Here is a 22,040-nt window from a genome sequence, read left to right as displayed (position 1 = left end):
ACAATTGGTCGCCAAAGCGCAGTGGATGCTATCTCTCAAACTGCAATAAATAGTAAGCTAGCTATCCGAAATCTCTCTTTGCTATTTTACCTTTAAAAAGTGAAGTACATCGTTACAGAAACGACATTAAAACAACAGTTAAATCATTTTGGACAGTAGGATTTTTTCAAAAATTCACAAAATAGTAAAACTACAAAAAAATCCTGTTCACGTTCGCTAATCTCACGCACAGCTAAACGCAGCTCGGGGTGATCACTTTGTGTAGTCATAAGTAAGACATCCATTCATAAGGATACCGAGTGTTTTGTGCACAGCGTGTCGTGAACGCTTCTTTGCCGAACACATTTCCCCACGTCTTCAGTCACTCAAACACACCATCGTTCTTTCCACTACGAAGACAACCCTAAAACTACAAAGTGACCATTTGCTTTTACATAAATACATAACTGGCAGTCTTTAATCCCCTGCCACTTTAAGGCAGGGTTTTCATTACGTAGCAAACATCTGTACTACCCAATGAACGCTTTCGTTTTATTGCGTGGTTTGTTTTGTTGCCAGATTGGCGTGTAATCCTCTGTAGTAAATGTAATTGAATTTGTCCAGACAAAATCAGACGAGGTAAACAGTAAACGAGGGATGGTTTCGTGAACCTCATGAAAAAATAGACTTTTATATTTTATGTAGTATTCTTAGTATCAAATGATTGTGTAATGCATTTTAAACAAAAAATATTTACGTACTGTGTTACATGGAACCTTTTTGCTCCAAAGAGAACAGTAGACTTCAAGTAGAATTGAAGTTCTAATAATTATGGCTGAAATAGCCAGGCCAGTGGCTACATTTTTAGATTTTAGAGGCAAACGAGAGACATAATTCAGCACTTTCAAGTTTCAGTTATTTTGTGCGGAGCGCATGTCCCCACACGAAACGTTTCAGCTTAAACACGATGAAAGAGATTAATGTAAGTATCTGGCAACCCTGTTGGTTCGTCAGAAAAACGCGCCTAAATTGCAAGGTAAGGTTGCTGGCGTTTGCACTCCACTGTTTATGAATTATAAACATCAGCTACTTTTATCCAAGAATTCACGAAAAAGTGGTAGTGTAACGGTGAAACTCATTTCTTTAAAATTAATTAATTCACGCTATACAAGTTAAATATGATAAACAGTAATGTATGCGCACCAGCCAGTGTTGCTGCGCTAGATGTCTTGCTAGCAAATAAATGTGATATCATTCCACTCATTTAGTGCATCTGAATATCTGCATGGATTTTAAAGCAACGCAAGCAGCTATTACCAATTTTATTGTGTGTGTGTGTTTAACGCATTTATATTCATATACGGTCGATGTTGCTAAGTACGTGCTTTATTTTTATTCACTGTCGAAAGGCTTCGCATCTAACTAAGCATGTTTCCGATGTTAGCCAGCCCAAGCGAGCACATGTGAGAGTGGTGGTGTCAGATTCAGGATAACCAGAGCCATGTAGAGAGAGTCGCGTCAACGGAAGTCCAAAATGCTTGCTCGTCACGTGATTCACGTAGACTTCAGATAGTTCCAGGAAGTTCTTGGCGGGCAGTTTGAATGGGTAAATACAGAGACAGAACTGCGATTTTTGGTAATTATTAGTCAATAAATGCATTGATTTACAACATTTAAATAGCACACCGACATGTGTATGTAGTTACATCATAAAAAGTAAAAGAAATATTCGGTACTGTTTGAGGATTAGTGTGAACAGCTAGCGTTACCTGCCTTGTTGACGTATTTTAGGCTAACGTTACCTTGGTTAAAGAGCGTGTTGCTGTTATTTATTGCTTTGAATTCTTTTTTTTTTATTATTATTATGTTCTTAAACTTGTATGGTAGTCAAGAGCAATCATATCCTAATGATTATTGATATATTTAGAGGGAAGGGAAGGAATGTTTCAAAATTCAAATCAGATTAATTTTCTGACATTTATTTAATTCGTGGTGGTTTCAGTAATCCCATGGTAACTGAGGGCCTAAGTAATCTTAATGACTAATGTCATCTTTATGATTTTCAGATAGGACAGAATGAGACCGGCAGGTGACTATCAATGATTGTCATGAATTTGTTAAATACATCTCTAATAAACTCAGAAACATGAATAGCATGTCAAGCAGCTTGTCTGTGCCCTTTCCTCCGTGTTGTCCTTGCCTGTAGTCTCCACCATGGTTTGCTGTGTTGCATGGGGATGCTCCAATCGCTCGGAGAAAGGAGTGCGAATGTACGGTTTCCCCACTGACGCGGAGAGGAGAAAAAAATGGTTGGCTCAAGTCAGCAGGAGAAATTTTACTATCACGAAAGATTACAACAACAAAAAAATATGTGAGGTAATCATATTCAAACACTGCATATGCACTGTTTCACAAACAAAGACCACACCATTGGGAAGCTTAATGTTTGGTTTATTGAAAATAAGGAACAGGGAAAGGCTTGCAAAACCCAGGGAGTTGAGACTCCGGGTGCAGGGTGAGGGTACTGTCTCATTGCAGGGAGTCTTCAGGCTCCATTGAATCCCCCTGTGGTTCTTGTGCTGAAAGAGAGAGAGAATGAGAGAGGGAGAAAAAGACAGGGGAGAAAGGGTTAGACACACCTATATAGGCTTGGATGGGAAATTGCCTTTGGAGATGAGGTGTGGTCTTTGTTCCCCAACTTAAGTTATGGAACTTCATTAGTTGTGATCATGAACAGCTTTTGCTACTGATGTTTAACAAAGCATGACAAGTGGCATCAGTTACTGATGTGATACGAATTCGTATAAATGTTCTTGGTTGCCTTTTAGGTATGTAATGAGTGTATACATGTCCAGTAAGTGTAAAGTGTTCCCTAATACTGTGCATTCAACCGCTATGGGATATGTATGTGGGTAGACAAAACTGAGTTGTGTGTGGGAAGTAAACTCAAGTCACTCTGCAGGCACATTTTGAGGCAGACCAGTTTGTCAAGACCAAAAAGGGCAAGACTAGGCTGAGAGCAGATGCTATTCCCACCATCTTTGTGCATCGCCCTGTGGTCAAAAAGAGGAGGGCCCCTGCACCACGATGCACCCCTGGACCTGTAAATATAGAGCGAATAGCTGCTGATCACAGCTATAGTGTTAAAGGTGACACAGGTATAATGAGTATGAACTCTTAATAATTATAGTAATATTTCTTATTTTGAGTATAATGTTCATATTTTCAGCATCATTCCTTAAAAAATATGGCAGTATAATACACATTTGCTATGATTCCTTGTTACTGGCTTATTTGAAACATACCTTGTTGTGTTTTCAATCTCACCATGGTCCACTCAGCACTCCGGACCTGCAGCATCACTGATGCTCCATCACATAGCAGCCCTGCGGCATCACTAGTCCTCCAGCACACAGCCCCCAGTGCTCCTACAGTAGGTTACTAATATACACTAACAAGATTACTTATACAGTAATAGAATACATGTTTAGTATGATTACTTATACAATACAGCAGTATAATACTTTTAGTATTTAGTATGATTCCCCATTTAGCCTAGTATGATTCATTTTTCAAAATTGCTGGCCTATTTTAAACTTACCTTGTGTTTTCAATCTCACTTAGGTCCTCCAACTTCCCTCCCCCTTTGTCATCAATCCAAAATCAGATGAGCTGCAACATAATATAGACAGGTAATAGTCAAAAGAATCACAAAGCCCAAAAACACTCAGCCCATAAGTTACGTTTTTGTGTACTGTTTAGAAGTCTCAAATATGCACTCTAAATCCATATCAAATAGCGATATATCACAAAAATAGCTCTCTTCCTTATTACTGTGTAACGTTAGCTCCTACTCCAAAATGGATATCCTCATTTCACCACCTCCACCCACCATTCTACAATCACACGCCCCAATGTTATATTTAACTCCCCGCACCCCGCAAAAAAATCACATCTAGAAGCCTTTTTCTCTAATTCCACAACGTTGGGTGAAATGGCATTAAGAGAACGGAATTTACAATTAATAGGCTGTTCGTGGTTAATGTTATGTGTTGCTAACTTTATCCAGTATCTTAGCCTAATCTGTTATCTGTTGACGTTCCCTAAATCTACTAATTTAGTGGGGGATAATCCACTAACATGCTTTAATGCGCGTTAATTTAAACGTCTTACCCTTTAAAAGTGCATCACAAACGGTCTGTTCTGCTGCAACTCTACTGCGCTGCTAGTATTTGCTGCTAACTTCCGGGAACTGTTGAGAGGCTCCATGATCCGCCATTGCTGTAAAAAAAAATGGTCTATTGGAGAGAATGGAGATGACGTGACTCTCTCTACATGGCTCTGAGGATAACTGGTCAGCTAAGTGTCTCACAACAAACTTCCTGTATCAGACACAAGCATACATTGAATTGGCTAACAACGGTATAAACAGTAGTAACAGCATGTGCCTCATATTCCTACTCATAAAAAACAGAGATAGTAAATGGCTCCTATATAAGAATAAGATACGTGGGTAGCTAGGTACGTATGTCTCTCACGTATATTGACAATTTATTGCTTAGGCCTGCTTTAGATTTGTAAGGGTGAAGTTCAGCTGCTAACTAGCCAAGTGTTTAAAGAATTGAATATTCGCATGTCATATTTTCTGGTGATCTGCTATGTTTTGTAGAATGCCATCGAACGTAGAGATCAAAGCCGCTGTCCGGAATGTGAAATTCCTGATCCAGAGGGCGGAAGAGCTGAGCAGGTCTGAAGGAACTCTCATTCGACAACAGGACACCTTTTTTAATGTGCAGAAGGGACGCCTTAAGCTCAGGAACTTAATGGTAAACGCAGTTTTCTGGCTGTTACTTTTCAAAGTATAGCCATAATTCATAATTCATATATTTATCACACCATGTAGGCCTGCTCTATATGGTGTAATAAATATACTAGAACTGGTCACGTGGACATTTTAATGAAAAAATTATGTTGTCAGTCTGGAATTTATATTAAGTTACCAAATTATGGTGTTTTAATATAAATCAACACAATTATTCCATATTGTTAAAATGCATAATTATCATGAAATATTTAACTGCATCAGACCTTGTGTATATTGTTTAACTACATAAAAAATTAAATATTTTCCATTTTAAAATTTAGGATGGGACTGGCCAGTTGATATTTTATGAGAGACCAGATGTGGATGGACCAAAACTTTCAAACTATTCAATCTCCCTCACAAATGACCCAGACGGCCTTACAGTAAGTGTGCCCACAGCAACACATCTCAAGTAATGCACTTCTCACACAGTGTGAAGAAATGCACAAATCTTATATGATCAGACTGAGTGGTTCCATGTGACCACAACTGAATTATGTCTCCTGGTTGAGTTACATACAGGAATGTCAACCCAAGCTATGCAGGTTCTGTTTGTACATATTGAACGTATCGATGCAAGACGGGTACAGTGCTTAAATAAAGGGTGTCTTTACTTTTACGTAGAGGGTCCTTTCAGACGCCCTAGGGGTTAAGGGGGTGGTCAAGAAGGAGCGTCATCTTTACATGGTGGGCCAGACCAGGGTCCACGTTGACACCGTCGAGGGACTGGGTCACTTCATGGAACTAGAGGTAAACATGCTTTGACACAAATATGTGGGCCTCATTGGTGTTGTAATATATGCTTGTCTGTAATACTGAAAACCTATGAGGAAGTGGTGCAATTCCACAATCAGAGTTAAAGCAATAGGGCACACATTTGGTTACAATGGACAGCATTTGGCCTAAGCTGGCCCCATTAATGATTATGACTGATATACAGTATCAGTCAAAACTTTTATTCTTTATTTTTACTATTTTCCAAAGTAGAGTTAATACTAAAGACATCAAAACTATGAAATAACACAAATGGAATTATGCAGTGACCAAAAAGTGTTAAACAAAGGAATACAAATCTTGTATTTTAGATTCTTACCCAAAGATGTTTTTTAAATAATTTTGGAAAGAATTTCATACATAGGCAGCCACTTCACAATTTATATTTGTCTAGGAAACAAATTTCAAGCGCGTAAGCATAAGTCTTCAGATTATGTCTGTCTTTGAATCCATGTTTCCCGTTATTGTAATGAGGTGTGTCCAAACTTTTGACTAGTACTGTGGGTGTTTGGTGCAGGTCGTTATGAAGGATGGACAGAGCGCTGAGGAAGGAGAGGCCATTGCCCACCATCTGATGGAAGAGCTTGGGGTGAACAAGGAAGACCTCATTGTTGGCGCATACATGGACCTTCTGCTATCTGACAAGAAAGGCTAGAGTTAGATAGCATGCTGTTCAAGGAAAAACAGTATTATGTAGATATGTATTGAGGGGGGAGCCGGGGGTGTCTGGGTTTGTTTTGTAATGCCTGTTTTAGTCTGTGTGCTTCTCCAGATGTGTCATTATTAGCATTATTATTTTGAGACGTGTAAGCACATAAATGCCACACTGAGGCTGGAGACAGCGTGGACCACAATAAAAATGTTCACTGGACTGCTTGTGAAGTCATGCTCACAGCTTAGTAACCATGCTAGTATTGTAGAGATCATAAAAGTGACCAGGACATCAAATTTGCTATAGCTGACCTGATAGTCAAAATGAAATGTAAGTTACAGTTTCACCAGTAATACCTGACAGCTGGCACTTTTTGCTCATCATGTTGAAACAGTTAATTGTTGTAAAATAAGAGTAATTGGTCATTTTCCAAAGCAGTAGTATCAACCTGTTAATTCTGGCGTAGATTCTGTGCAAACACTTTCAGCTCTAGTATGGTCATATTTGTTGATCATTTGGCTGCCACCCTTACCTGGAATGGCTTGCAATTTGAAGGAAAAAAGTGCAGGCAATGTACTACAGCACCTGTGCCCAGTAACGTATTTATAATGATATTTTTCCAAGGTGTGCATGGCTTACGTAGACGAATTAAGGGTTAAATGTTTGTCAGTGCCTTTTTTCGCCAGAGGTGGCAGTCTGATCTCTTAGTACAGGAATTCAGCACCAGAGCCTCTGAACAGCTCCACTGCGCTCAGCTTCGCACCTTCACGCAAGTTTCAGCTGCTCGCAATTCCGTATTATATGTTGCCATGGTGGCCTTGTAAATCGCTGAGGTTAGGTGCCAAATAGGTTGTAAAGGTTCTGTTTAGCAGCACCTGTATTGCATTGCACTAAAAACTATTAATGTTTAAAATCGGAAAGCATTACTAAGAAAATATCAAGACTGCTATAACGACTTGTTTTATGTTCGCTACCTATTGTTGCAATTGCACAGAATAGACCTGTGTCGTCCTAATAGCGACATAAAGGTCAAACCTTGAAAATACATAAATTAAGTGTGTTTTCAAATGCATTAAGAAAAGCATGGACATACATTTTTAATATCTGGGGACAAAAAAAAACACAAACATTGTCAAGATCATTTCCACAATAAATTTACACTCCAGGGTGAAATAGGTGGGGGAGTTTCCTTGGTTGCCTTCACGGTGTCGTAACTTTTGTCCGTGATCCATCAGCAAGTAAAAATTATAGTGTGCACATGCACAGATTGTATTATGCAGGCCTCAAGAGGATTAGACAAGGCTGCACGATAGATTACGCTTCCCAGAGTAAAATGGTTTTAGATGCTTAAAGCGCGCCGGTATGACGAAACAAATCCATGGCATTATCTCAAGTCTTGAGGTTGTTCCTTGAAATCAAGACCTACCAACATGTAGACGGTATTCTGTTTGTATGAAAAAGTGGCTATATTTACTCTTGATTGAAACGTAGATGAATATCAATATAACGAGTATTATCCCAGAATGATGCGAACACGTAGGAATCCCTTAATGTTGAAAATGCTCGACATTTTTGTTCAATTATAGTTTTCAGTATGTGTTCACAGATTAAATTTACTGAATGTCAGCGAAAGTAGTGTTTTTTTTTATCAGTGAAAAGTTGGAGCGCGAGGAAGTGTTTCATTGCATTTAATTTACGTTTCACTAAATTAAAGCAGTTGCGTCTCTTTAAATGTACTTTAGTTTCATCGTGTATTTCAGTAGCTTGTTACTTTGATGCACAGCGCCCAGTACTATAGTCCTACATATTTCCCACCCTACACAAGCATACAGAACAACAGTTGGCGGCACCCAGCAGTATATGTAAAGCATTATATCTGATTTCACATGACTGTGAATGTTGATCAACCTATCAGAGGTGTAAGTAAATGAGCGAGATTGTGCTTGCCCTGCTGCGCCTCATTTAAACGCAGCCTGTAATGCGATTATCCGCAGTGCTGTTCTCTGCTTTTCACTTTCAGCACTGCCCACACGCAGCATCATGCTGTTTGCTTTACGTAGCACTGGGGCTAAGCTCTGGATCTCATTGCGCGTCCTCCGAAGGCGACGAGGCTGCGCTCGTTTTTTCCCGTCACTGCTGGCCAGAGCCTATTACAGCTAAAACCCTGCGTGGTGGCGCTTGGTGCTCTGCAGGTGTATGGAAGGGCTTCGTTCACGGATTCTGAAAAGCGAACGTTATAGAACGCAGCCAGGCGTTTCTTTTCTGTGAATTATGTTTGTTTCCCTTCCAAGCGGATTGTCCGAGTAAATGGTTGTGAGTAGATGCGCCTGAAATAGAAGAGGTCGTGTCGGTGGCATCTGCAGTCGGGGAGAGAAAATCTTCGCTGATCTTGTTTGTCTGCATCCTCTCTCTGGCTGTGAATGGGCTGCGCTTTGTGATTATCTGCAGTCGCTTCAGGCATCACTAGTCCTCCAGCACACAGCCCCCAGTGCTCCTACAGTAGGTTACTAATATACACTAACAAGATTACTTATACAGTAATAGAATACATGTTTAGTATGATTACTTATACAATACAGCAGTATAATACTTTTAGTATTTAGTATGATTCCCCATTTAGCCTAGTATGATTCATTTTTCAAAATTGCTGGCCTATTTTAAACTTACCTTGTGTTTTCAATCTCACTTAGGTCCTCCAACTTCCCTCCCCCTTTGTCATCAATCCAAAATCAGATGAGCTGCAACATAATATAGACAGGTAATAGTCAAAAGAATCACAAAGCCCAAAAACACTCAGCCCATAAGTTACGTTTTTGTGTACTGTTTAGAAGTCTCAAATATGCACTCTAAATCCATATCAAATAGCGATATATCACAAAAATAGCTCTCTTCCTTATTACTGTGTAACGTTAGCTCCTACTCCAAAATGGATATCCTCATTTCACCACCTCCACCCACCATTCTACAATCACACGCCCCAATGTTATATTTAACTCCCCCCACCCCGCAAAAAAATCACATCTAGAAGCCTTTTTCTCTAATTCCACAACGTTGGATGAAATGGCATTAAGAGAACGGAATTTACAATTAATAGGCTGTTCGTGGTTAATGTCATGTGTTGCTGACTTTATCCAGTATCTTAGCCTAATCTGTTATCTGTTAACGTTCCCTAAATCTACTAATTTATTGGGGGATAATCCACTAACATGCTTTAATGCGCGTTAATTTAAACGTCTTACCCTTTAAAAGTGCATCACAAACGGTCTGTTCTGCTGCAACTCTACTGCGCTGCTAGTATTTGCTGCTAACTTCCGGGAACTGTTGAGAGGCTCCACGATCCGCCATTGCTGTAAAAAAAATGGTCTATTGGAGAGAATGGAGATGACGTGACTCTCTCTACATGGCTCTGAGGATAACTGGTCAGCTAAGTGTCACAACAAACTTCCTGTATCAGACACAAGCATACATTGAATTGGCTAACAACGTTATAAACAGTAGTAACGGCATGTGCCTCATATTCCTACTCATAAAAAAAAAGATAGTAAATGACTCCTATATAAGAATAAGATACGTGGGTAGCTAGGTACGTATGTCTCTCACGTATATTGACAATTTATTGCTTAGGCCTGCTTTAGATTTGTAAGGTTGAAGTTCAGCTGCTAACTAGCCAAGTGTTTAAAGAATTGAATATTGAATATAATAGAATATATATTGAATATAATATGTCATATTTTCTGGTGATCTATGTTTTGTAGAATGCCATCGAACGTAGAGATCAAAGCCGCTGTCCGGAATATGACATTCCTGATCCAGAGGGCGGAAGAGCTGAGCAGGTCTGAAGGAACTCTCATTCGACAACAGGACACCTTTTTTAATGTGCAGAAGGGACGCCTTAAGCTCAGGAACTTAATGGTAAATGCAGTTTTCTGGCTGTTACTTTTTAAAGTATAGCCATAATTCATAATTCATATATTTATCACACCATGTAGGCCTGCTCTGTATGGTGTGATAAATATACTAGAACTGGTCACGTGGACATTTTAATGAAAAAATTATATTGTTAGCCTGGAATTTATATTAAGTTACCAAATTATGGTGTTTTAATATAAATCAACACAATTATTCCATATTGTTAAAATGCATAATTATCATGAAATATTTAACTGCATCAGACCTTGTGTATATTGTTTAACTACATAAAAAATTAAATATTTTCCATTTTAAATTTAGGATGGGACTGGCCAGTTGATATTTTATGAGAGACCAGATGTGGATGGACCAAAACTTTCAAACTATTCAATCTCCCTCACAAATGACCCAGACGGCCTTACAGTAAGTGTGCCCACAACAACACATTGTTACAATCTCAAGTAATGCACTTCTCACACAGTGTGAAGAAATGAACAAATTTTATATGATCAGACTGAGTGGTTTCATGTGGCCACAACTGAATTATGTCTCCTGGTTGAGTTACATACAGTTATGTCAACCCAAACTATGCAGGTTCTGTTTGTACATATTGAGCATATCGATGCAAGACGGGTACAGTGCTTAAATAAAGGGTATCTTTACTTTTACGTAGAGGGTCCTTTCAGACGCCCTAGGGGTTAAGGGGGTGGTCAAGAAGGAGCGTCATCTTTACATGGTGGGCCAGACCAGGGTCCACGTTGACACCGTCGAGGGACTGGGTCACTTCATGGAACTAGAGGTAAACATGCTTTGACACAAATATGTGGGCCTCATTGGTGTTGTAATATATGCTTGTCTGTAATACTGAAAACCTATGAGGAAGTGGTGCAATTCCACAATCAGAGTTAAAGCAATAGGGCACACATTTGGTTACAATGGACAGCATTTGGCCTAAGCTGGCCCCATTAATGATTATGACTGATATACAGTATCAGTCAAAACTTTTATTCTTTATTTTTACTATTTTCCAAAGTAGAGTTAATACTAAAGACATCAAAACTATGAAATAACACAAATGGAATTATGCAGTGACCAAAAAGTGTTAAACAAAGGAAGACAAATCTTGTATTTTAGATTCTTACCCAAAGATGTTTTTTAAATAATTTTGGAAAGAATTTCATACATAGGCAGCCACTTCACAATTTATATTTGTCTAGGAAACAAATTTCAAGCGCGTAAGCATAAGTCTTCAGATTATGTGTGTTTTTGAATCCATGTTTCCCGTTATTGTAATGAGGTGTGTCCAAACTTTTGACTAGTACTGTGGGTGTTTGGTGCAGGTCGTTATGAAGGATGGACAGAGCGCTGAGGAAGGAGAGGCCATTGCCCACCATCTGATGGAAGAGCTTGGGGTGAACAAGGAAGACCTCATTGTTGGCGCATACATGGACCTTCTGCTATCTGACAAGAAAGGCTAGAGTTAGATAGCATGCTGTTCAAGGAAAAACAGTATTATGTAGATATGTATTGAGGGGGGAGCCGGGGGTGTCTGGGTTTGTTTTGTAATGCCTGTTTTAGTCTGTGTGCTTCTCCAGATGTGTCATTATTAGCATTATTATTTTGAGACGTGTAAGCACATAAATGCCACACTGAGGCTGGAGACAGCGTGGACCACAATAAAAATGTTCACTGGACTGCTTGTGAAGTCATGCTCACAGCTTAGTAACCATGCTAGTATTGTAGAGATCATAAAAGTGACCAGGACATCAAATTTGCTATAGCTGACCTGATAGTCAAAATGAAATGTAAGTTACAGTTTCACCAGTAATACCTGACAGCTGGCACTTTTTGCTCATCATGTTGAAACAGTTAATTGTTGTAAAATAAGAGTAATTGGTCATTTTCCAAAGCAGTAGTATCAACCTGTTAATTCTGGCGTAGATTCTGTGCAAACACTTTCAGCTCTAGTATGGTCATATTTGTTGATCATTTGGCTGCCACCATTACCTGGAATGGCTTGCAATTTGAAGGAAAAAAGTGCAGGCAATGTACTACAGCACCTGTGCCCAGTAACGTATTTATAATGATATTTTTCCAAGGTGTGCATGGCTTACGTAGACGAATTAAGGGTTAAATGTTTGTCAGTGCCTTTTTTCGCCAGAGGTGGCAGTCTGATCTCTTAGGACAGGAATTCAGCACCAGAGCCTCTGAACAGCTCCACTACGCTCAGCTTCGCACCTTCACGCAAGTTTCAGCTGCTCGCAATTCCGTATTATATGTTGCCATGGTGGCCTTGTAAATCGCTGAGGTTAGGTGCCAAATAGGTTGTAAAGGTTCTGTTTAGCAGCACCTGTATTGCATTGCACTAAAAACTATTAATGTTTAAAATCGGAAAGCATTACTAAGAAAATATCAAGACTGCTTAACGACTTGTTTTATGTTCGTTATCTATTGTTGCAATTGCACAGAATAGACCTGTGTCGTTCTAATAGCGACATAAAGGTCAAACCTTGAAAATACATAAATTAAGTGTGTTTTCAAATGCATTAAGAAAAGCATGGACATACATTTTTAATATCTGGGGACAAAAAAAAAACACTAAAACATTGTCAAGATCATTTCCACAATAAATTTACACTCCAGGGTGAAATAGGTGGGGGAGTTTCCTTGGTTGCCTTCACGGTCTCGTAACTTTTGTTCGTGATCCATCAGCAAGTAAAAATTATAGTGTGCACATGCACAGATTGTATTATGCAGGCCTCAAGAGGATTAGACAAGGCTGCACGATAGATTACGCTTCCCAGAGTGAAATGGTTTTAGATGCTTAAAGCGCGCCGGTATGACGAAACAAATCCATGGCATTATCTCAAGTCTTGAGGTTGTTCCTTGAAATCAAGACCTACCAACATGTAGACGGTATTCTGTTTGTATGAAAAAGTGGCTATATTTACTCTTGATTGAAACGTAGATGAATATCAATATAACGAGTATTATCCCAGAATGATGCGAACACGTAGGAATCCCTTAATGTTGAAAATGCTCGACATTTTTGTTCAATTATAGTTTTCAGTATGTGTTCACAGATTAAATTTACTGAATGTCAGCGAAAGTAGTGTTTTTTTTTTATCAGTGAAAAGTTGGAGCGCAAGGAAGTGTTTCATCGCATTTAATTTACGTTTCACTAAATTAAAGCAGTTGCGTCTTTTTAAATGTACTTTAGTTTCATCGTGTATTTCAGTAGCTTGTTACTTTGATGCACAGCGCCCAGTACTATAGTCCTACATATTTCCCACCCTACACAAGCATACAGAACAACAGTTGGCGGCACCCAGCAGTATATGTAAAGCATTATATCTGATTTCACATGACTGTGAATGTTGATCAACCTATCAGAGGTGTAAGTAAATGAGCGAGATTGTGCTTGCCCTGCTGCGCCTCATTTAAACGCAGCCTGTAATGCGATTATCCGCAGTGCTGTTCTCTGCTTTTCACTTTCAGCACTGCCCACACGCAGCATCATGCTGTTTGCTTTACGTAGCACTGGGGCTAAGCTCTGGATCTCATTGCGCGTCCTCCGAAGGCGACGAGGCTGCGCTCGTTTTTTCCCGTCACTGCTGGCCAGAGCCTATTACAGCTAAAACCCTGCGTGGTGGCGCTTGGTGCTCTGCAGGTGTATGGAAGGGCTTCGTTCACGGATTCTGAAAAGCGAACGTTATAGAACGCAGCCAGGCGTTTCTTTTCTGTGAATTATGTTTGTTTCCCTTCCAAGCGGATTGTCCGAGTAAATGGTTGTGAGTAGATGCGCCTGAAATAGAAGAGGTCGTGTCGGTGGCATCTGCAGTCGGGGAGAGAAAATCTTCGCTGATCAACACTATCCCTTGATCTTGTTTGTCTGCATCCTCTCTCTGGCTGTGAATGGGCTGCGCTTTGTGATTATCTGCAGTCGCTTCAGAGTCGTCGCTGGAAGAAGATGGCGGACAGGGCTGAGATGTTTTCGCTCTCCACCTTCCATTCCCTCTCTCCTCCAGGCTGCAGGTAAGATCGCGGCGCGCCCTCGTCCCCGTTTTTCCCCCGCGGCGTAGGAGAGGCACGCAGGCGGCGCCAGCGCCTGCCGCAGCGGAGGACAGGGTCGCCAGGGAGGAACTGCAGACTGTCACCGCCGATTCCCAGCAGGGTTTCGTTATTTCAGGCCTGTTGATATTGCTGTATGCGAGCGTTTGAGCTAATGTACACATCGTTATTAATATTGGAGAAGTGGCGCTTGTGTTTGTTTTTTTTCGGGCTGTGCCCAGTATATACAGTGAAGCACTGGTAACGTTTTGTTTGTGTCCATCTTCACACGGCACGCCTTTAAAATATCGCAAGTTTTAAGCTTGAATTTGAATCTGATAGGAATAGATGCACGATCGATGACCTGCTTAAGCGTGATTCCCGATTGAATTTTTTCCGGAGATTGACAGAGTTGCTCCACGGAGGCCCACGCCCTGTTGTTGCCAAACAACCAACGCTGATACCGAGTTTTTCCACATGTACATAAACTGGGGATTTAAAGAGTGGCATTGAGGAATTGTGGTTTGTTACATTTTCACCGTGATTATTGTTTTGGAGGGCGTTCAGTTACTTTCCAACCGTCACGCACCGAGGTAGTTTTTTTATCTCGACGACAAACTTCATGTCGTCATCAGTCACGATGCTACAGATTGCCAGATGGAGATGCTTGTATTTCGGAGGTTATTTTATAATAATAGTAGTTTTGTAATTATATATTGAGTCCTGAAAGCATATCCTACGCTGAAGTCGTAATTTAAGGAGTGCTGCAACTGTAATAGGATTGTGATTGGTATATGTGTATGATTCTTAAGGAATAGGTTCATTTTCTGTACTGTAGGATACTACAGAATGCCCTGTGAGGCATTGTTGAAAAGAGACAGGTTTCTCAAGTTATAATATTACTGAACACTGACACCTGTGACGATTTGTCTGTGTGTATGTCGTTGTATCCAACGTCCGCCTGATATTCCACATCTTGCAATGGGATCTCATTTCCCACAGTGGGGGTTTGGTGGAGAAACGTGAGTGCTGGTCACATCGGTCTTGTTGTAGATAGTGGCACGCATTGTTCTGGCCTAAGCTCCGAAATCCCCTTGCTTTCCGAGCTGCTGTTTCTTCCTGGACCAATATCCCTGACAAGGCAGGCGGCTTCATGTAAATAACATCAGAAATGACCTTGGAGCCACGGGAGGAAAACAATCATAGGAGTGTGACACATGATGGCAACACGGGGTCGGGACGGGAGAGGGCGAACAGTCTGTCAACAACAGCAAGATAAGGAGGGGAAAACAGGGGATGAGAGATGACAGATAGAGAGGGAGGCAATAATGAAATTGGCGAGGACCACAAAACAATATAAACAGCCTTTTTTTTTTCTGCCATGCCTGGGGACCCTCACGCGATTGGCTGAACTCGGGGGGATGGTGGTGGTGTGGGGAGGGGGATGTCTTAGGTTCGTTGTTCCTCTTCACTGAACACAGACGTGATCTACGCCGTGACCAGGAAAACAGCAGGGAATGGAGGAGAGGGGGATGTTTTTATTAAATAACTCGCAGTAGATTACTCTTTATTCTCCTTGCTTTGTGAGATTGGCTTCCTTTCCACAAAATTAAATGTGTCACCCTTCAGTTGCTCAATGGTTTTCATAGTGCATTTATTCATTCATTTGTTTTCTTTTGGCAGCCACATACAGTGTAGGTGCTGGTTTCACCTTATATTGAATTTTATCATTTCAGGAGTTAAAATATCAAATCTGTGCCCAGAAGTCCTCTTCTTTTGAATTCACAAGAGAGTATTTAAAGAATATCTTTTGGCTCTATCAAACATTTGGCAAGTAGTACAGCTTTGCTACAAAAAGTAGTAGCCTTGCCCATATCTTTCTTGTTGTACCTAGTAGAGTGGTATAAACAAATCCCATAGTATTTGGACACGATAGATTTTGAAATAACATTTCTACACTATGCAGTGATGGTTAGATGATATTTGCCCACTCTTCTTTCAGTGGAGAAATAATATCTCTCGCTACATTAGAAAAGGAATAACCTGACAGCACTCTTATCAGTAATGCACATAGAGACCCTTTCAGATGCCGTATACCACTGAAACTGGTCTGATGTAAACGATAATGCACCATTCAGCACTAGAGGATCCTGCTGTCCCATTGCCAAATCTTCAATGTCCATCATCTCCTCATAGTGAAGTATGTGTGAAGGTGTTAAAGAAAGCTGGTTGCTGTTGTCTTCAGTTTAGTGTAACAAACCAAAACAGCACAAGCACGTTGTAGCATATGAAAATTTGCCAAGCCACTCCTTTTAAAGTAGGTATTTGAAAGTCTGACATTGCACTTGCATGTCTTTTTAACTGCACACATTGGCGGGTAAGTGATTCTGCTTGAGCAACTAGGAGAGGATCCTACCAGCAAAGTAGTGTGATTATTTACAGTATATTAGCAGGCCATTTATCTTTTAGCTCCCCTGTCTGTTGAAAACAGTACCTGCAACACAGGACTCTCGCTGTGTTCCATGTGTTCACCCAAACCTCTTTATCCTGTAAACGCAGGTCTAATCCCTGAAGTGCATCGCCGTGTCTGACACCGTTTTCAACCTTAGCCCAAGGCACTGCAATCGAGGAAGGGCGCCAGAATAGAACCATGTTAACAGTCTTCCCCTTGATGAGTGTCGGACCTGGAGCTGGTTTGTGTGCGAGGGGTGTGGAATACGGCCATCCTGCTGTGCTTGCCAGTCCCTGAGCAGAAAGTTCAACCATTGACACGATGCGTTAGATAATGCCTGGATTAACCTTGTCACCTGAGGTTTTCGATGTAATTACAACCAAAAGCAATTGCTTATTTATTTAGCGCATGTCCTTATCCCAGACATGGTATCTATTAGTATAGATTGGTATGTTCAGAACCAATATGGTTTAGGTACCTTGGTTATAAATGTAAGAGCAGTGTCCCTCCAAAGACCCAAATCATTAGCCTTGCTCTAAGCCTGGTTCCCCTCACCCCTGTTACACATGGTGGCCCTGTGTTATTAACGTCTTCATAATGTCTTCATCCGTCTTGATCCCCAACTTTTTTTCATTATTTTTCATGTGCGCGGCACTCTGGGGGAGGTTCGCTGACGGCGACGAAACGTTTCCAGATGATGTCGCTGATTTATTCAGTCTGATGAATAATGCACAGGGAAATAAATCAGACGGGGACTAACGCAGTCACCAGCTCAATCCTACCTCTGCCCAAATAATCAGTCACAGTCTATTTTAAGGCTCTATTTACAGTGTTAAAAATGCTGATAAATATACGTAATAAAGACTTATTTTCTAAAGCAGGTGGCAAACATAGTGAGCAGGTCATAAATTGGTGATTTACCTCCAGTTTAAGAGGGAAAAAATATCGAATCCTTGTTCTAATAATGCATCTCTGGTGCAGTACGTTCATGTTTGCCATTTTGAATTCATTTTGAGTTTCAAAAGTGATTTTTACAATGACGTCAGGTGTGCAACTTGACCAGTACTCCAGAAATAGTATTAGCTTTTTAACTGTGCTTCGTCTCTGTTTGTTAATCGGTTAAAAGTATTAGTCACACATACAGTCACAGTTAAGAAGTGGTAATACTTTTATTAAGTATTTTCTATGATAGTATTAAGTATAAGGCAATGATGTGCCATGTAACCAGGGGATGGATCCCTGTGGACACCTGTGAAGCTCAGAGTGTGTGTTCTGTACGCAGATTAGCAATGCTCACCTCGTACACAAAAAAGGAAGAGGCCCCCATAAGCACCTCACACCAGGAGTGTTGGGGGAGGGGGCGTGGCAGTGGACTCCCCGCGGTTGACTGGCTGGCCGCCTGTTTAATATTAATGTGACGCTTTAAATTATATTCCAATGAACTCGGCTGGAACCCCTGGGTGGGTGGGGGGGTGTCAGATAATACTGGGCCCTGGAAAAGGCTTTGAGGCTTATATAAACTAAAGAAATGCTTTGGCATAAAGCGTAAGCTTTTTATGCAACACTGAAAGCATTTTTTTAATGTCAGGGTCTGAAATAACATTCATGTTTTCTGCTTGGTGTAAAGGATGGGTTGGTTTTCACTTTATACTGCAGTAGTTTTGTTCATTTGTTTATTTGAACCAACCCCTCTGGTAATTCTTTTCTTTTTTTCTTTTAGTTGAAGGAGGACTTACAGTACTCATACTCAACATAAGCCTCAATCGTACGTCAGACCGTCTCGAGCGTCCTTTTAAATTTTACTCAGTCTGATCCGTTATCAGATGGAGGGCCAGCGTTTGACTGTAATAATCTTGTCCTGTGCAGAATTGTCCGTGATAAGAAAGATAAAATGATGGAACGGGCCCAAGTTGAGCTGGATAACAGGCCGCCAGGACACGCGCGGTCTCTGGCGGCATACGGCAGCTGGTGTTTTTGCAATAAAGCAGCAGCCCATGCAGTGAGGAGCAAGTACTGTGCTGCTGAAACGAGGGTGATTTCAATGGAAAACACAATTTTTCTAAAACAATATTAGAATTCTTTCCAAGAATTCACTATGAATGAAAATATTGGAAATAATTATTGTAAATATTTTGGATACTACTGTCACTGCTGGCAACAGTGTCTGTCCTATAAAATGATCTTGAGCTGCATGCGTAATTATCCGGCTAATTTGAGCTCTGAAGCCTCTGCTTCTGGATTGACATAGGGGAACACCCAAACGGAATTTTGATACAGTTTCTTAATGTTTGGACATGCTGGTCTGTCCCGGTCAGTCTGCAAGCGCAACTCTATATCAAGCACACAGGTGGAATCAGTGGATTGGACAAGTTAGCCAACCATTCAAACTGGAAAGGAATAGTCTTGTAAATGTAATAGAGGCTGCTTTTATACCACAGATTTCATGAATGGCAGGCTTTCCCCTGTGTACATCCGTTGAGGAAGCCTCATTGGTTGTGCAAATATCATAACACACCGTTCTATTGGACACCTGATGGATGATGTCATAATGAGGGAGGTACTATGTGAGAGAGCCTTCAGAATCCAGAGCCAGAGAGCGAGAGAGAGAGAAAGAGAGAGAGAGAGCGCGTGAGCAGGAGTAGTTGATCAATCAACATTCACTTATATGCAAAAGCCTGTCTAAAAAGATTGTTTTTTTTTCCAGATCAGAGCGTCCTGAAAGATTAAATGGAGGGTGAGAGCATCAGGAGACAGTTGCAGGTTCAGTTCAAAAGGGGACCGCAGATGCCCTGTAATTGCTATGATATTATCTCAGATGACAGGGAGCAAATCGGACCGAAAATCTGTGCCTCTGTGACTTGTTATTAGCCTGATTGAGGCCACTTCTCAGGCAGAACATTGCACAGACACAGCTGAGACTTTGAAATTTGACATGATACGATAAAACCCATGAGACACACATAATGCATGCGCATTGCGATGGTAAAATTAAGCCTGATATGTGTACATTATCCTTAAAGTAGAATACAATTATTTGTCATGTAGTTACATTGCACACCTTGTATTACACAGGCAGGCTGGTCTTGTGAGGTTTTGGGGACACTTGTTAATTTTCTATATGCAGTAGTATGAATTGCTCATTGCTTGAGGAATTTCCTTGAAATATCAATAAACAGATGTAATCACAGTGATGGCCACGCTGTCATAATTTGTAGATCCTTCTATGGCAGCGTTTCTCAAACCTCTCCTGGAGTACCACTTGTCCTGCATGTTTTAGATTTCTCCCTGCTCCAACACAGCTGATTCAAATGATCAACTCGTTATGAACTCTTGAAGCTGCTTAATAACAAACTGATCATTTGAATCAGCTGTGTTGGAGCAGGGAGAGATCTAAAACATGCAGGACAAGTGGTACTCCAGGAGAGGTTTGAGAAACGCTGTTCTAGGGTTTTGAACAGCGTGAGCAAACCTTACAGGGTGTTGGCTTGGAATAGATTAAAGCACTTCAATTTCACACTCTGCTTGGATGGCTAATGGTTTGGCGTGTTGTTTTTTTTCAGTCATGTTTGATAGACATTGATTTCATTCATTTAGCAGTCAATTATACACTTGCTGCACAAAATACATCATATCCTTTAAAGGGTACACAGGGTATAATTATACCAAAATGAAAAAGTTTCACAGAAATGTTCTGATATGTAATTCTTCAAATTAAGTAGAATGTAAAAGGTATCAAACTTGTCTTTAACAGACACAGATGGTATTTTAATTCCCTTAATATGAAATGCTTAACCATGTAGGAGGTAAGCAAAGTTGGTTTACACAGCTCATTAATTGCATTTGGTTATTGTTTTTTTTTTTTCTTCAAACTGGAAAGTTAAAATCATCCATTATCAGCTGGGCTCCTTGAAAACTCCAGAAAGTTTGCAGAATAAGACTGTGATGCCCCTGTTGAACGGCTTTGGATTCTGAAGCTAAGAAGGACTTTCCACAGGTCACATATTCAATCACTGTCTGACCCCAGGAGATGCATTTTTTTATTTCTGTCCCTGTTTGGAACTGATTGGGCCATCAGGGTGCGGTTTCACTGCAGATAAGATTTTTACACCCTATTGTACCGTATTGCACACCAAAACCATTTAGGAAGCAGGCTTTCATGGCCTGTAACTGATTGGCTGTTTCTCTCCGGAGGCTGCAGTGTAATTACTAGGAGGCCCCTTAGAGGAGGGTAATTGTTACATTCTAAAGGGGATGAAGGCAGGATCTGGGCTCTGTTTGACCTTGTTTGCCCGGCTGATTGTCTCCAAATCTCTGCCCCTGTGTAAATGAATGAATTCCGAATGGAGGATTATGGTTACACTGAGGTATATGTTCAGGGCTGATTCCCCTCCAGGAGTGGCTGATTACAAAGTCATCACAGTGTTTCAACCGATGAAGAGGGCAAACTCTATGAATACAAATTTTGTTGTTGTGCATTTTATCTTTTTTTTTAATGTATTTAAGATCCCCATTTTGAATTGGATGGCAATCCTTGAGGATACCATAATGTTGATGTTTGTGGCATTATTTTAAGGTTAATAGCAGCTTAAGAAAAGCATAAAACCCATTAAGTAGTTCCATTTTTTGTAACTGGAGCCTGTCTGTGGGTCCAAGATCAAGACTTGGCTGTCATGGAGAATGTCTGAGTAGTAGCAGTTAAGCACACAGTGTTTTGTCTGTTACTGGTATTTAGCAGACAGAGCGACTTACATCAGTTAGAGTTTTTTAGATTATCTTAATCAGGTGTGTACATGGATGCACTAGTACACAAGCCTGGATCCTGAGATGCTTGGCATATTTACTGTAGCCAAGCATGCAAGCATTATGCTGCCAGCATCAGGCAGTGCTCTGTTAGCGTCACTAGCGTGGGGGCTTGGTTTGGACAGAGGAAGTCACAGCACTCATACGTCCCTTTAAATCATATGAAATCAGGTGCTCTATGGGAATCGGGAACACATTTAATGCTGCAGATAATTTAATTAATATGGATAAATCCAATAACTAATCTCTTCAGCTGTACATGTATTGCATGATCACAGTGCAGCAGCAGCTATCAGGGATGAAAACATGCAGAATTAATGAGACTGGTTTTAATTGTTGGCCAGTGATTTCGGTAACTCTTAATTAGTGCAGGAGCATGTGCGGCAGGGCCCAAGGCTGGGATTAAGCAGGAAAGCTCATTGGTGAAACCAAATGTGATGTCACTACCCCACAGACCAAAGTGAGGCTTGAGCTTGTTTTGCCTACAGTGCTGAGTGTTGAGTGTTATCATATGCAGCCTTCCATATTGAAAGAGTGGTGGTCGATGGTCACAGTGTTCT

General features: G+C 40.6%; 2 protein-coding genes across 3 annotated transcripts in view; both read left to right on the top strand.

The window, feature by feature from the left end:
* The first annotated feature begins 992 nt into the window (after nt 1–992).
* LOC118772165 lies at nt 993–6,551 on the top strand. Of its 2 annotated transcripts, XM_036520455.1 has the most exons (10): nt 993–1,015; nt 2,046–2,068; nt 2,186–2,355; nt 2,942–3,137; nt 3,321–3,412; nt 3,604–3,671; nt 4,649–4,805; nt 5,125–5,226; nt 5,468–5,593; nt 6,135–6,551. In XM_036520455.1, the coding sequence occupies exons 2-10, from the start codon at nt 2,056–2,058 to the stop codon at nt 6,270–6,272; spliced, it is 1,062 nt and encodes a 353-aa protein (XP_036376348.1). In that variant the 5' UTR covers nt 993–1,015; nt 2,046–2,055; the 3' UTR covers nt 6,273–6,551. The 2 variants fall into 2 exon arrangements, with proteins under 2 accessions (XP_036376348.1, XP_036376349.1); XM_036520456.1 differs by lacking the exon at nt 993–1,015 and having other exon boundaries at nt 1,983–2,068.
* A 7,130-nt stretch (nt 6,552–13,681) lies between these two features.
* The window catches only part of LOC118771782 (C-Jun-amino-terminal kinase-interacting protein 2-like), a 59,500-nt gene continuing 51,141 nt past the window's right edge, over nt 13,682–22,040 (top strand). The window contains exon 1 of the mRNA XM_036519814.1: nt 13,682–14,213. Within this exon, the coding sequence (XP_036375707.1) occupies nt 14,149–14,213 (65 nt within the window). The 5' untranslated portion in view covers nt 13,682–14,148. The remainder of the gene's footprint in view (nt 14,214–22,040) is intronic.

This window comes from Megalops cyprinoides, chromosome 25, assembly GCF_013368585.1.
Source record: "Megalops cyprinoides isolate fMegCyp1 chromosome 25, fMegCyp1.pri, whole genome shotgun sequence".
Taxonomy (NCBI): domain Eukaryota; kingdom Metazoa; phylum Chordata; class Actinopteri; order Elopiformes; family Megalopidae; genus Megalops; species Megalops cyprinoides.
The sequence above is the reverse complement of the archived record's forward strand: the minus strand, read 5'-3'. Positions and strand labels throughout refer to the sequence as shown.